The sequence below is a fragment of the Oppia nitens genome, unplaced genomic scaffold (genome assembly GCF_028296485.1).
Source record: "Oppia nitens isolate AA-2021 unplaced genomic scaffold, nextdenovo-longstitch-racon4-pilon3 scaffold6_pilon_pilon_pilon, whole genome shotgun sequence".
Lineage (NCBI taxonomy): Eukaryota > Metazoa > Arthropoda > Arachnida > Sarcoptiformes > Oppiidae > Oppia > Oppia nitens.
This window is the reverse complement of record NW_026533250.1, coordinates 4,478,780-4,495,379: the sequence shown is the minus strand read 5'-3', so window position 1 is coordinate 4,495,379 and position 16,600 is coordinate 4,478,780. Positions and strand designations below refer to the sequence as shown.

The window sequence follows — 16,600 nt, the reverse complement described above, 5'->3', positions numbered from 1 at the left end:
ATTAGTTAATTAATTAAGTTACCAAATAAAACAACATATAAACAAAATAATGATAATGTACTTTATATATACTGTACATATATATATATATATATATATAAAGGGTCAATTGGATTTTTAATTAGGATTAATGTGTTGGAAAATAGCAACAAAAACTAACATTAAATATCAATAGCAAAATGTTTTAAATACTAGTTGTTTCAAATAATAATTATTTTTAAGCATTTATACCTTATATATACCGTATAAATACCTTATTGAATATACGTATATAAAAATATATATATAAATTAATTATTAAAAGATAGAGTTTATAAAAAAAAAGTTTAGTTTACATCTCTTCAAACAACTTTGACATCAATTGCCAAAACAACAAATCGCATGAATAACTTAATTACTGCGGCTATCAATCAGTGTTACATAATATATAAATTTATAATATTATACGTAAATATATTTAGAGAAAAAAACAGTATTTATATATATATAGCAAATTAGTATTGATAATAATAATAATAATAATAAAAATAGCTTAAAATTGTTTTAATTTGTTTATATATAGTTTTGATATTAGCCAGGATTTGCATTTTTTGTTGTTGTTGTGTTGTCTGTATTTAATGAACACGTTTTTTTCAGATACAATTTATACGGTACTTAAAAAAATTGCAACGTTTTAATTAGTATTATCCAATCCTAATTGTGTAATGATATATATATAAATATATATATTTGTGTATGTGTATGTAAATTACAAAATTTTATTTAGTTTTTTTATGATAGTTAATGGTTTTCAATCTTTTAAGCAAAATAAAGGATACATTGTATAGTAGTTTATAACAGTAAATAAAATAAAAAGTAATTGTAAATAATAGTTTTTTTTTAAAATTACATATATGAAAACAAATATTTTTTTATAAATATTTTTGTTAGAGATTTTGAATGAAAACAACAACAACAGCGAAAATAATATAATTATAATTAGTATTTTGAAAAGTTGTCTTTTAAATTAGCAATTTTATCAATACAGTGGCCATCAATTAGTGACCTATTGTCTCATCCAATTGGTTGCCCACACAATACAATACAATATATCAGTGTATAGTTAGTTAGCCTCTGACCATTTGATTGGGAAAAAAATAAGATTATATTATTATTATACCCCAAACACCATACGTATGGCTCGAAAGTAAAAACAAAAATAATTAAATAAAATACAATACAATTTCCAGGTTTTTACTATACAGTAGACTTGATATTAGTTGATAGCATACGAGTAGTATTATACGAGTAGTAGTTCAGTGTCTAAACAAATGAGAGATTGGATGCACTATTCAATTGTCGGATACACTGAATTAAGTGATCTCTCTCTCTCTCTCTCTCTCTCTCTCTCTCTCTCTCTCTCTCTCATGAGTTTACTGTTTCGGACAAACATTAATTTAATTATTTCATTTGGATATTACCTTAACATTACTGAACAATTAGTTTAATATATATATATATACAAACATACAGTACAATCTCGTTAAGCATACAGTAGATAGACACACACACACACACAAATACACCGGGAATAGTTAAGAGTATAGTTTGTATAAATAATTATCTAAATTTAGTTTACAATTAATGCATTTAATTTAATTTAATATACAAAAAAGTTAACTAATCTCTAACTAAAACATAAACTATTTTTTTCTTTTTTGAGATTTATTTTTATTTATTACATTAATTTATTGTATTGATTATGGCTATTGTGATACACACACAAACAATTGCATTAATAGCAAACAAATTGTTGTTGTTTTTGAGTTAATAAAAGTGTTTTTGATTAAAAAAAATACAATTTAACTGAAAATCAAAACAAAACAACATTTAAAAATCTGTTTGTTTTGTAAGAAAATATTGATATAACAAAATCCTTGGCCCGCTATTTATGTCACACATAATAAACACTCATTTTATTACATTTAATTGAATCAATGAATCTTTTGGATGTTTTTTGTTAACGATATAACAAACAAACAAAAAAATCAAAGACAAACTAAAATACAGTTTAGTTATGTTATATAACTTATATACCTATATATTTTATATATACTAATTTGCAATTAGCTTTTGGTTAGCTATTAGTATGTTTTATATATTAATAATATTAGTATATTTAGTTTACATGTAGAATATATTTATATATACAGTATAATGATTACCAAATATATATATATTGTATATATATATATATATATAAAGTTATATACACTATTATCTGTATAGCCTAATAGCAACTACTGTAAATAGCTTATGTATGTAAAGTATGTATTGCCTCTATAATTGTATTTAGCGATCGTGACTTAACCGGACAACTATATTAGCTAACAGATAGAAGTAAATTTGGTTTTTTATGAATATATAAAGCAAAATAATAAATGTTTGGTTATATATATATATATATATATATATATATATACTGTATATAAATGAATAACATATACATAGTAGATGTATATATATTATATCATATATAATACAATATGTTAAGGGATATACTGTATGATAAAGGGAATCAATTCTCAATGCAATCAAACTCAAGATTTATGCACTTATTTATATGTCTTGTTATATAAGTATTGCTAAGTATTTTTTGTTGTTGATGTTGTTGTTAGTATTGTTGTTGATATATTGTATACTATATATATATATATATATATATATACTGTATGTAACGTATATAACATTACAATTCAAATGAAATAAATAGATGATGAAAGAGAAAAAGCAAAAGAAAAAAATAACAGAAAAATAGCTTAACTTTTGTTATTCATAATGAGCTATAATAGTGATGTATGAAATAGAGAGAGAGAGAGAGATTGTTTGATATATATATATATAAAAAACTCAATTCCTATGGATGACAGGATATCTTCAATAATAATATAAAAAACAAACTATACTTTCTAACAAAACAACATATATTTATTTTTTTTAGTTTATTTTAGTTTTTTTATTAGTGAAGAAAAATCAAATTGTTTAAAATTAATAGATGATAAAGGATAATATGATAATAAGATAATATAATAAAATGTTTTTTTTTGTTTGTTACTATTGTAATGGATAACAATACTTCAATAATATACTTCAACTATTTTTATTATTGAAAGTTGATTGAAAATGTTTGATAACTTATGTAATGTAATATAATTAAACAAATAAACAAATATTGTATTTTAATTTGATTTGTTTGAGATCTTTTTTGGTTATATGATTATATAAATTAATATATACCGTATATCACATTAAAGTCTACAATATTATACTATATAGAGATTAGTAACAATACAACAACAAAATCATTAATATTTTTTATTATATTTAATTTTTGTTTTCTAAATTTAGCAATATTTGTATAAAAAAAAAAAATTATGCAAACACTTCACATATATTTTTTTAAATTTTATGTAATACTAATTTATTGGTGTCGTCTCATTAACCGTTTTTATTACTCCTTTTATATATATATATAAGTTGTTTATATATATATATCCTACCAGTGCTCTATCTATTTAAATACATTTATTTAGCCTTAAATATAGTGAGGTTCAGTACTCGACTAATTGGTTGGTTACCAGTGGATATAAAAACTGTATAAAAATAATAATAATAATAATTTTGTGTTTTTCCAATTAAATGCAATACTAAAAATTTTTTGTTATATAAATTTTGTGTTGCTCAGATAAAATAGGATTCTGTAATTATATATATGTATATACAGTATATAAATTTATATATACAATACTACTTTATATCTAATTTTTGTATTTATGTTAATAGTACTCGTGATAGGAATTTCTTTATATATATAGATATATATTGTATATAATACTAAATATATTAATAAATATAAATACAATGTAATTAAGTTTTTCCTAATCATTGCAATGTTTATTATTATTGTCTTTTATTATCTCAATGAATACTAGTAAATAGTTGTTATATATATATATACAGTATATTCAAACAATATGTAGTTTAGTATTATTATTACTTATGGGATTTTATTATATTTTATGAGTACTATAAATCTAAATTTACGATTTGTTGATGATATTCACTGATTTAATGATTGTTGACATTTTGAATAGTTATCTCATTTGTATTTATCTTTATTTATAAATATAATTACATTATTTTGAGTATTATTATTATTATTATTATTATTACTGTATTACTACTGCTATTGTGTTCAGACATTTGTTGACATTTATTTGTTTTAAAAATTATGTTTAATTTTTAACTATTTTTAAACATAAATTTAAATAATTGATTGAATTGACATTTTAGATCTAAATAGTACTGTATATATTATTATATTATTATTATTATTTTAATCTAGTATAATTTATTCCTTATTTTACTTTATTTTAGTCTTAAGTCTATACAGTTATTTTAAGTAATTTATATATTTTAATAATAAATTATTTTTTATGTAAATGTATAAAATAGTCTCTAAATATTGTTAGTAAAGTTAAATATAATAATTTGATAAATCTAAAACTTTTACATTAATTATGTGACTAAAATATTAAAAAAAAGTTTCTTTAATATATATCAGAGATTATTATGTATTTTATTTTCTTATTATTTTGTAATATAAATTTCAAATATTTAAATATCAAATATTATTTTTTATTAGTATAATCTATAATTTATCGTTACTAACATAAACTATTATAATTATTTATAACTATTTATTTAGTATAATAAAAAAATACAGTTACATATTAATGCATTTTATCAAACAAACAAATAAAACAAACAATTTTTTTTATTTTTTTTTTTGATGATATTTAATAATATAAAAACTTATGAATGATTAATAGTTTTGTCAAGAAATAAATATTAATATATATTTAGTAAAAATAATAATTAAAAAGTAAAGCCATAACTAATTATTTGATTAATTTATCATTTTATATGAGAGACCTGTCATTAACTCTCTCCCACCGATTATTTAATATCATAATAATAATACTAATAATAATAATGTGTAGCAATAAAACTAATTTTTCAAAATAATTTATTGTCACTTATCATGAATTTTGTTTTAAACAATTACATTATAAATAAACAGTAGTTATCCATACATTAGATAAATATAAATAAATATAATTTATGTGTGTGTGTGATTTTTTAAACTATTAATTATTATTATATACAAATCATATATATATTATATATTTATATATACTGTATACTAACTACCGGTGCTTATTATTATTATTACCAGGTGTTCAATCACTGCAAATGGTTCGGATATCGGCACCCGATTACATACGGTTTGGCGACCCATTATGGCTCAACTGTAGCTGCGATTTGCCGATACAATCAATTTATTCAATCAAATGGTTTAAAAATAATCACGAATTTTATCGATACATTGTCTCCGACGCCAAACCTAAAACCTTTTACAACACTACCGGCATTTACCCCGACGTATGTGACTTATAATGAAAAATAATAATAATAATAATATCAATAATATAAATCATATTTTATAATATATATATATATATTATAATATATTTATATGTCTATATAATACAAAATTTATTTCTTTTCTTTATTTTTTTGCACAAAACAATTGGTTAACTTATTTTTCCATTACATTTCGAGAAATGAAATAAAAAAAATGATATATATATATAGAAAATATCTTTTTGTTTGGTTCACTGGGAAAAAAATATTTTTTTGGGGTCAGAAATCAAATCTGAAAACAGAGACTTTTAGAAATTTAATTTATATACACATATATTTGCTGTATATAATCTCATATGTATCAGTTATAGTAGTAGTTGTAATAGTAATAGATTTATATACCAGAATATTCTGGTGATTCTGTGATATACTACAGTCTAACACTGGAGTGACACTTGATTTATGGCATCGGTTTTACCAGTGATTATCCATTTGAATAGTAGTGTAAAACTCAGAGTATACACTGTATATACATTATATATATATATMTATATATATATACTAAAACTTAGTTTTGTTAATATACAGTAAAACTTTTTGAACTCTCATTTTCAAACAATGAGCAAACAAACAAAAAAAAAGTTTTATTTTCGAAAAATTATAATTAAGTTTTAATACTATAATAAATTAGTTGCAAATTTTAATAAATTGTTTTTGTCTTGGGAAAATAATTCACAAATTTTCAAAATTCAAGATTTAATTTTCAAACAAAATAATTAGTATATATATATATATATATATTTATGTGTTATATATTTTGTTAATTTTATATAGACTTAATTATCAGTAAAGTATTTATATATAAATATTATACAGTATTTTATATTATTTATTTTGCTTCTAATTAATTTAGTTTTAAATTTTAGTATTAGAAACATTGTTTTAAAATAAAAAAAATTATTTAGTCGTATCTATTAATTTACTTTATATGTTTGACTTAATCAGTAAAATAATTTCATTAAGCAGTCATATCATTAATTTATACAAAAAAATATATATAATTTTTTTCTGCTAACATTACATAACAACGAAATCAATTTATTCATAGAAAAAAATTATTTATGTAAATCAGGTTTTTATGAATTGATTATTATTATAGATATATCTAATGAATCTAAAAAATGCATAATAAATTGATAATTTTTTTTGAGAAACATTTTATATTTTTGTTTAAATAATATATTTATTACAAACATAACCAAAATATTACCTTGGCTCATTAATAATAATATTGGAAATTTTTATTTATTTAATTATTTTATTTATAATAATAGTAATTTCTCAAAAAATATAATTAATTACAATATATATATATATTATAGATAAATTTATAACTATTAATATTTATATAGTCTCAGTTACTTTTTAAAATAAAAATTAAATTAATGATAAAAAAACATTGTATTTCAAATCAATCAATGTATTGTTTTTTTCTTGTTGTTGTGTTATTTTGCACTCAAAAAAATCACGACAAAAATTTAATACTTGAAAAATATTTTTTGAGATGATTTATGGCACAGGTTTAATGTTAGTGTCACTTATATAACTTAAATAAAAAATAATAACATTGTTGTTGTTGTTGTTATAGTTATTATTATTATTATTATTATTATTTTCAGACAACAAATCTTTAAAAATAAGTGCTATAATAATGCCTTTAGTTATATAATATGTATATACAATATATTAGCAAAATAGTTGCATAACTTTTTATTTAAAAAATATATTGCAATAATTTATGCCATTTTTATGTGATGTGACATTAAAAATATTGAACCAATTTTTTTTGTGTTACTTGTATGCATACTTTTAACATTTATACGGCATATATATATTATATTACTTTTTATATGAAAAAACTGTTTACACTTTTTTTTGGCAAAAAAATTATATTTTAACTATAAATTTTTTACATTACATGTAATCTCTTTACATTTTTCTATACAGTATGAAACTTGTATTAACATATCACTTATATTAGAGAGTATATGTTAATACAAAAATATAAATATATAGTATATATATTTTGAAATTATTTTAATTAATTATTTAAAATAAAGTATCTTTTTTAAAAAAAAACATTATAAATATTATATAATAAAATTTTTTTTATAACTAATTAAATCTGAATAAATATTATATTGAAAATTATTTTATAAAAATTATTTAACTAATTTTATTTTTAAATTTTTTTTATTGGTGTTAACGACAAAATAAAACAAAACCAGACCTCGAGTACAGAGTTTGGTAACATTCATATGACTCAAACGGATTTCCAGACAGAGGGCAGCTATCGGTGCGAGATATCATCGGAGGTCAGCTTTCAGACAATCCATGAGTCCAAAGATATCCGTGTCTACTGTAAGTCCTATATATTTATTTATATTTATTTTAAATATCAAAATATTTTTTTATTATTATTAAATAAAAATGTTTTATTTTTAACCATATTTTGTTTGACACATTTTTGACATATTTAACTGACATACTAGTGCATTATGCATATTGATATTAGATTTTTTAATATATATATATATATATATATATAGAAACTAAAGTATATATATAATTTATTTAGTATAATTTTATACTGTATTATACTATTATATGATTATAGGAATATTTTTTTAATAGAGTATATACAGTACTGTAATATATTTATACTGTATATCAACTGTACATATATATACATGTATATAGATATTATAAGTTATATTAAAGGATACAAAATGCACTCAATTTTATAATTTTTGATGTTATAACTTATGCATAATATATACAATTTTTCAAAAAAGCAAACTATTTTTTTAGTTTTATATTATATATATATATAAATATATATATTTGCAAGTAATATATAAAAGTGATACTCAATTATAAAAATTGAATTTTTTTTACTCTTTTGAGAGTTTATATCAGTCATGCGTTCACTCATTGTCTATGGTTTTTGTAAAATTCATGTGAGAATTCTTTAAGTAATTTTAATATTATTGATATAAAAAACCGAAGGCTTTAAAGAATATTATTATTATTTATTTAAGTATTTTTTATTTATATATTGAATTAAAAATCTTATGAATATATTTATAAGTTAACACAAACCATATACTGTGTGTGTAATACATATATATATATATAWAKTATAATAAAATAATATCATTTATTATAATTTTGAAACTTTTATTTGAATCTAATTTTAATGACTTAATTTTATTTTATTTTATCAAATATCATATAATATTCATTATTTTCATTTATATTAATGGAATTATTATTTATATAATTTAACTGAAATGTTGTGCTAATAATATGCATATAAAAAATAATACTACTATTCATATATATATATAAACTAAGTTTATATTATTTTACTGTATTTAAAAATTATTATACAACCAGAATAAGCCTATTGTATATAAATTCTGGTAATATATATATATATAATATTATATTACAGGAATTTAATACTTTATTTCCATTGTTTTTTGCAACAAACAAAAAATCTCATGTTTTTTGTAGTCTCTGTGTTTTGTTTGTAAAAATCTCAACTATTTTTTTGGTTGCATTTTATACAAACACATGCAAATACATTGTATTCATAGACAACTAACTGTATGTTAAAAATCATTAGCTATTCAGTAGTAGTAGTAGTAGTAGTAGTAGTAGTGATGAATAAAACTTTTATTTTTCTCACTTACTATCTCTTTGAGAGAAAGAAAAAACTAAAGTCTCAAAAACAAAAACAATGTTTTTATTATTATTTTTTTTTAAAAAAAAGGGATTTACGGTGTTTTTTATATGTGCATTGATTTTATGTGTTTGTATTTAAAACATTGAAAGCTAATGTATACATAAAATAAAATAATGAGAGAAATGTTGTTAAATATTTAAGTACAGTACTGAATATTTTCTACTATTTTATTATTAACTTTTGGACTTTAAATATCCATAATTTGGTCATAAAAAACATTAATAAATGCATAATAATAATAATTATTATTATCATCATATATAGACTTTTTTATATACATTGTTTGCACTATTTTTATTAAAAAAAAAATAAATCTCCGACCCTTTATATTGTGAATATAATAATAATAATAATAATAATAATGACATTTTGTTAATTAAATGCATTAAATTTAATTAAATGTCTAATAAAGAAAATATTTGTTATGATAATATTTGAAAATTTATTCTATACATATGGTTAGTATAAATTTTATATATAGACAGAAAATGATAATATATATATATATATATATATTTGATTTGTTTTATTTTGTCTAACATTTAATATAAACAGTGTTATGAAACAATAATAACAAAAAAAATTAGAGCATATTTTTAAAGCTTTAAATGAGAAAAGTTACAGTAAAAAAAACTTTTTTGTTTTGTTTTACTTATATAATATATAAACATATTGTATATATTTTTTTAATATCTCATCCATTCATTCAAATTCACAAAACGTTGACAACGATTACAAACATCACAGCATTTATTGCAAACAACAAACAAACAAAAAATAAATAAACAAAAGCTCTTAAATATATACACAACACACACACACACACACACACACACATACACATGAATTGTGATAAATATTATATTTATAAATGTTATATGAAATAAAAACTTATATAACTTTATACAAACACAATCACATATAGTGTGTATAAAATCGTATATAAATACAATGTATTGCTTTTTTTAGAGACATAGGATTTTGTGTCCACTGTTTTTACGGCTATATGAATGCCACTTATGGAGAGACATATGAAAGTTAAACAATAATTTCTTATATATTTATATATATATTGTTTTTACGGCATCTCGTGTTTTGTGTTTGTTTTCATTCATCTTTTACTCTCTCTCTCTCTCTCTTTCTCTCTCTTATATTTTGACATTTTTATGGAGACATTGATACCATACAGACTTATGTGATTCACTTAAATATATTTTTGATAACATTTTTGACTCCTGAAAAAATGCTGTTCAGTATTATAAACACACACTCAGAGAGAGAGAGAGAGAGAGAGAGAGAAATAAAAAACATGAAAAAACTGTTTATCTTTTTATCATTTATTCTCATATAAAAACTTAAATAAGACACACAAATATATACAGTATATATCCATTGTCTATATAACATTATATTGTCTATGCATTTATTTATATATTAGTGTATTTATATATAAAGTTATATACTGTATATATATATATTGTATTTTATATTTATATATATATTTATATTGTAAATCTTCTTATTTTATGGCAATTTCTGAATATCTGATGCCTGGTCTCACAAATCCCTTTCACTGAACCTAATAGTGCTCTATATTATGATTATTATTATTGTTTTATAAAAAACAAAACAAAAAGTTTTTTTTGTCTCTCAAAAGACAAAACGAAAGAAGATTTCAAATTTATTTTTATTTTCATTTTTTGCTTAAATTTTTTTTTTAAATAAAACTTTCTATTCATTAGAATACAACTCAACAAATATTTTAAGATATAGTATATTATTTTTTATTTAATACTTTTGCTAAACATTTTTAAAAAATAAATTTTTACGTATTATTTTATTATTTAGATTTTGTTTCAACACTTTATAAAAATGATATCAGATTTTCTAAATTTATTTTTACTTATTGTTAAAAAAATGTAAATAAAATATATATATATATAACTATATTTATATAATATTTGATATATCAATATATTAAATAAATATATTATAAATAGAAAATGATATTATATTTAAATTTTTATAATACATATTATGTTTTGTGTCAAATTTGAATATAATTTTTAATGTCAACAACAATATTATTGCATTTGTCTATTGTAATGTACGGTATTATTATTATTATTATTATTATTATTACAATATAAAACATTTTTTGACAATGAATATAATAAATTTATGGGACATACTTTTTTGTATATTTATACATATAATTTTTATTATAGTTTTAAACATTTTTCATAAGCACTTTTATTATTTGTTTTATATATATATATAAAAATAATAAGATATTTATATAATATATTACACAATGAATATATATGTAATTTAATGTAAATGTGTTGCAACATTTGTAAAAGCAATTGCAATATATTATCTATATATATATACATTATATTTTAATAAATTATATATCGTTAGCAAACAAAATATATACTATAGTATTATTATTAACAAAAAAAGTTACATTTTAGTCAATAAAACAAAACAAAATTACTGTAAAGTTATTATTAGTGTTTGATGTTAACATTTAACAAGAGTTTCGATGATAACACTTAACTTTAATTTCATTTATTATTATTATTATTATTAATACTATATAATTAATAATTCAATTATTATATCTAATAGATAGAAATAAATCTCATCAAACATTGTTTGAATTTTTTTTATTGCATTATTTATATATTATATATACAGTATATATAATATTCATTCAATAATTTATTGATTGTTTCTGGGGTTAAGTGTAGTCATTATATAATGTATGGGTTAGCAGTTAATTGAAATCGATCTCAGATTTTAACGCATAATAGACTAGACTTGAGGGCAGATAACAAATATATATATATATAATTAGATTAGCATAAATTAATTTGACCTTTGACCTCATTCATTAATTATTTTGATTTAATATTTTCATATGAAATATAGCAATAGATATATAATATTGTGTTATAATTTTAATATATTATGAAATGTTAAAATATTTTTGTTAAGTATCAGAATTTTTCAAATATATTTAACACATTTCATATATATATATAGTATTTATTAATTTATGATTACTTAAATCAAACAAGTTTTATCTGTTTATAAATACTTTTTAAAAAATTGCACAAAAATCTATTTTACTATAAAATATTTATTGCAATTAATTATATCGTCAAATACTGTATATATATATATATATATACATTATATAATAATCATAATAATCTCTTATTAAGTAACTCAATAACAATCAGTTAAATCCTATAATCGATAAGTTATTTACTTTACTGTATAATAAAGACAAGCGTTTTTGTTAAAGACATTGTATTTAACTTAAATAAAATAAAGTATTATTATTATTAATATACTTTATAAATATAAGATTGTATTGATTTTTAAAATATATATATATATCTGAGTTATTCAATCGTAAATTTCTACATAAATTCTTCAACAAAATAATATATTAATCATTAGATTAATTGTTTAATTTTCTTCAAGTACTTTATATATAAATATATGTTTTTATTATTCAGATTTTTGTTTTTTATCTATCAATTGTTGTTAACCATAGTTTTTTTTTTATTATAAATTAATAATATTTATTATTTTGAATGCTGTCATTTTAACAAACTTATTGGACAATTTCTTATTATTATAAAAAAAATTTTATATATCATATGATTCATATCTAATATCATATCACTGTCAATAGCAAATACTTAACACACTTGTATACAATATATGGGTATAAGTTAATCAAAAAAATATTGTTTTTATATTTAATGCTATTTATTAATATATTGAGACTTAGAGTATGCATTACATTGTCTATAATAATAATCATAGAAATATATATATATATAATATACAATAGATTTTAGTCCTAACCAAATAAAATAATAATAATAATAATAATAATAATAATAATAATAATAATAATAATAATAATAATAAAGATAATAATATCAGGTAAAGTAAGTAATACTTTATTTTTTATATCATTGCGTTTTTTAAGAAACATTACAAAATAATTACAATTTGATTGAAATCAATCTTTTTCTATTACCAGACATAAGATAAGGATTATATGTATTAAATATAATATCCCTAAAAAATAGTTAAAGAAATTTATTATTACTATTATTTTATTTCGTAGACATTGACTCTCTCTCTCTCTCTCTCTCTCTCTCTCTMTCTMTCTCTCTCTCTCTCTCTCTCTCTCTCTCTCTCTCTCTCTCTCTCTCTCTCTCTCTCTCTCTCTCTCTCTCTCTAGAAAAGTCATTAAATAAATGAAAGTGAAATAAAAAATAATACAAAAATTGAGATGAAATTAATGAGTGAGTGAGTGGGTGAGTAAGTAAATGTGTATATGAGTTTGTGAGTAAGTGAGTTAGTTAGTTATATGATGAGTAAAATAGATTAAAAATAAAATAGTGATAATGTGTTAGTTATTATTATATTTGTAGTGAAAATGAAAGCAAAAATAATATTAAGTTATATATATATATATAAACTTATACAGACTTAATAGTTAGTAATGATAGTAATATATCTTAATAAATTATAAAAAACTTAATATACATGTATGTAATATTTATATTTAGAGTATATTTAAATAATTTATTTATATAAATATATGAAAATATCATCATGATAATTTTTTGGATAATTTAGGCAGATAATTGTTTTTAGCAAAATATCAATCAATGTAGTGTTAATTTTTTTGAATAAATAAAAAACTTATAGAGTAATACAAAAAAAAAAATTATACAAAATAAAGTTTAACTGATTTTTTTAGATGTTTTAGTTTAATCTCATGCAAAATACATCCATTGAATAATAGTTTTCATCGGAGATTATAATGTTATGCTATATATATATATATATTTAATTTTGTACATTAGACTAGTGTGCGTGTGTGTGTGTGTGTGTTTGTATTGTTAAAATAAGCTGCTAATGATGAAAATGTTGGCAATTTTCTACAATACAATATTACAGTACTGTATATACCAGTGCTAACAATATAATCTCTAAAACATAAGTGGATAACCAATTTTTCACTGGGTGCTATGTATTGTAGTAGTAGATAGAGTATTATTTTATTATTGTTTATATCATAATTTTTTTTATTTGAACTGAAAAAATCACTTATCATTATCAACACAACACTAGGGGAAAGAGAGAAAGAGGGGGAGAAAAAAATAGTGATATTTGCGTTGATAGCCCACTATAATAGCCAATAATTATGTCATGAATCAATACAATACACAATTGAGAGGATTGAGATAAATGATCGACAAAAATAATAATAATAATAATAGACATATTTGTTATTATGTTATTTTTTGCTGTAACTTATATAACAAAACTATAGTTATATTTCATTGTATTGAAAGTCACTTTAATTTATATATATATATATATATATATATATATATATATAGTATATATGACATCTACAATATATATATATATAATATTTTCATTAATTTTCATTAATTTTATTGCTCCTTAAAACATAATACAATTTTTTGAAAGTTTAACACAAAATTTTTGATATTTTTCTTCTATATATTATATACTGTATTAAGTGTTATTTTATTTCTGTCTAACTTATTATATACAGTATATTAATTGACAGCAAATTTTTAGGTGTCATTCATACTGTGTAATATATATATATGGGGGTAATGGCTATTATAAGCTTAGGGTCTTTAACTAACTAAACGTTAACCATAGGGCTGTCAATGAGTGTTTAACAGCAGCAGCAGTGTGTCTATAACTACGGTCACGGCTTGTCATATATATATATATATAACTTTCTCTGATATACTGTATATACGGCACACATCTGTCCACTTCACACACATGTATGTATGTAACTATCGGTCGACAAACCTAACAATTCACGGCTCGTTTGATTGCCAAATGCGAGTAACTCCTGTCGAGGATAGGATAGACGACTATCAATATATTATGGGTTTTATATGAAATTGATAGATAGATATACTGTACATATATATGTACTGGTATTACAATAAAATAAGTCTACTGAACTAGGATACCATGTTTATAAGTCCATGTTTTTGATACTGATAACTAAGTTTTTTCAATTTTTGCTTTTGGGTCCTTAAAAACATACTACTCATCAAATACACGCTCTCTCTCTCTCTCTCTCTCTCTCTCTCTCTCTCTCTTTCACTCACTCACTCGCTCTCATTGTTATATCAGCAGAAAATTACTGTACTATCGGGCAAACCGATGCTCAGACATGACTGGGTGACGGAACCGTTAGTTTTGGGTTTAGTTGTGTGTACATTAAAAAAAACAATAGTTATCAGTAGTTTGACTTTTACTACTAACAAATAACTATTTAATTTATACCTGAATTAACTAATGATATTGACTTTGTGAGAGAGAGAGAAAGAGAGAGATTTCAATTTTGTGTGCCATTCATGCAAATGATTTAATTTATTTGTTAGACATTTACTTCTCAATTATATTAACAAAGTTTAGTTTTGAAAAAAAATTACTAAAAAAATATCGATTTTTCTATGAAAACCGGTTTTTATATATATACTGTGTATATGTATTCATATAATTTTGAATTTAAATTGAAAAAATTGTTTTTTATTATTATTCGGATGTTTTTTTGATGTTTAGACTGATAATATTATATTCAAAAATATTATAATATAATAATGTGTTTATTATATTAATTTTATATAATATATGATAAAACCTTATATGGGTTCAAAAAAAATTGAAATTTTTTATCGACTTTCTTATCGTTTATGATTATCTCTATGATAATAGATATTATTTTGTTGACATTGAATTTATTATTATTATTGAATATATTTTTTTCAACAAAAAAAAATTATATATATATATATATATATATATATATCTGCGAATTTTTAATTTAATAATATTAACATTATTTTAAGGTGCAATAATATTATATATAATAATAATAATGATGATGATGATGATAAATATCAAAATTTAGATATATTGAAATGTGTTTAATAGTTAATTGAATTTTGAACTTTTCAAAATTATCAAACAAAATTTTATTTTTATCAGATTATACTTATTTTTAATAGCAAATTTTTTTTAATGATTGATGATTGATCAATGATTATATAGAGTTTATTTTGTTAAATTAAATTTACATATTAAGGGAAATGAAAGTTTTTTATATATATTAATAATATGTAATAATAATAATTTTAATACTTTAGTCATGGTTTTCAAATAAAATAATAATAATAATAAATGGATTATCAGACAAAATAGTTTTTATTTGATAGGAAAAAA

General features: G+C 19.8%; 1 protein-coding gene across 1 annotated transcript in view; it reads left to right on the top strand.

Annotated features, from left to right (window-relative positions):
- LOC128962735 (uncharacterized) overlaps nt 1-16,600 on the top strand; it is a 54,339-nt gene that overhangs the window by 23,764 nt on the left and 13,975 nt on the right. The window contains exons 2-3 of the mRNA XM_054309136.1: nt 5,279-5,484; nt 7,755-7,887. Coding sequence (XP_054165111.1) covers nt 5,279-5,484; nt 7,755-7,887 — 339 coding nt within the window. The remainder of the gene's footprint in view (nt 1-5,278; nt 5,485-7,754; nt 7,888-16,600) is intronic.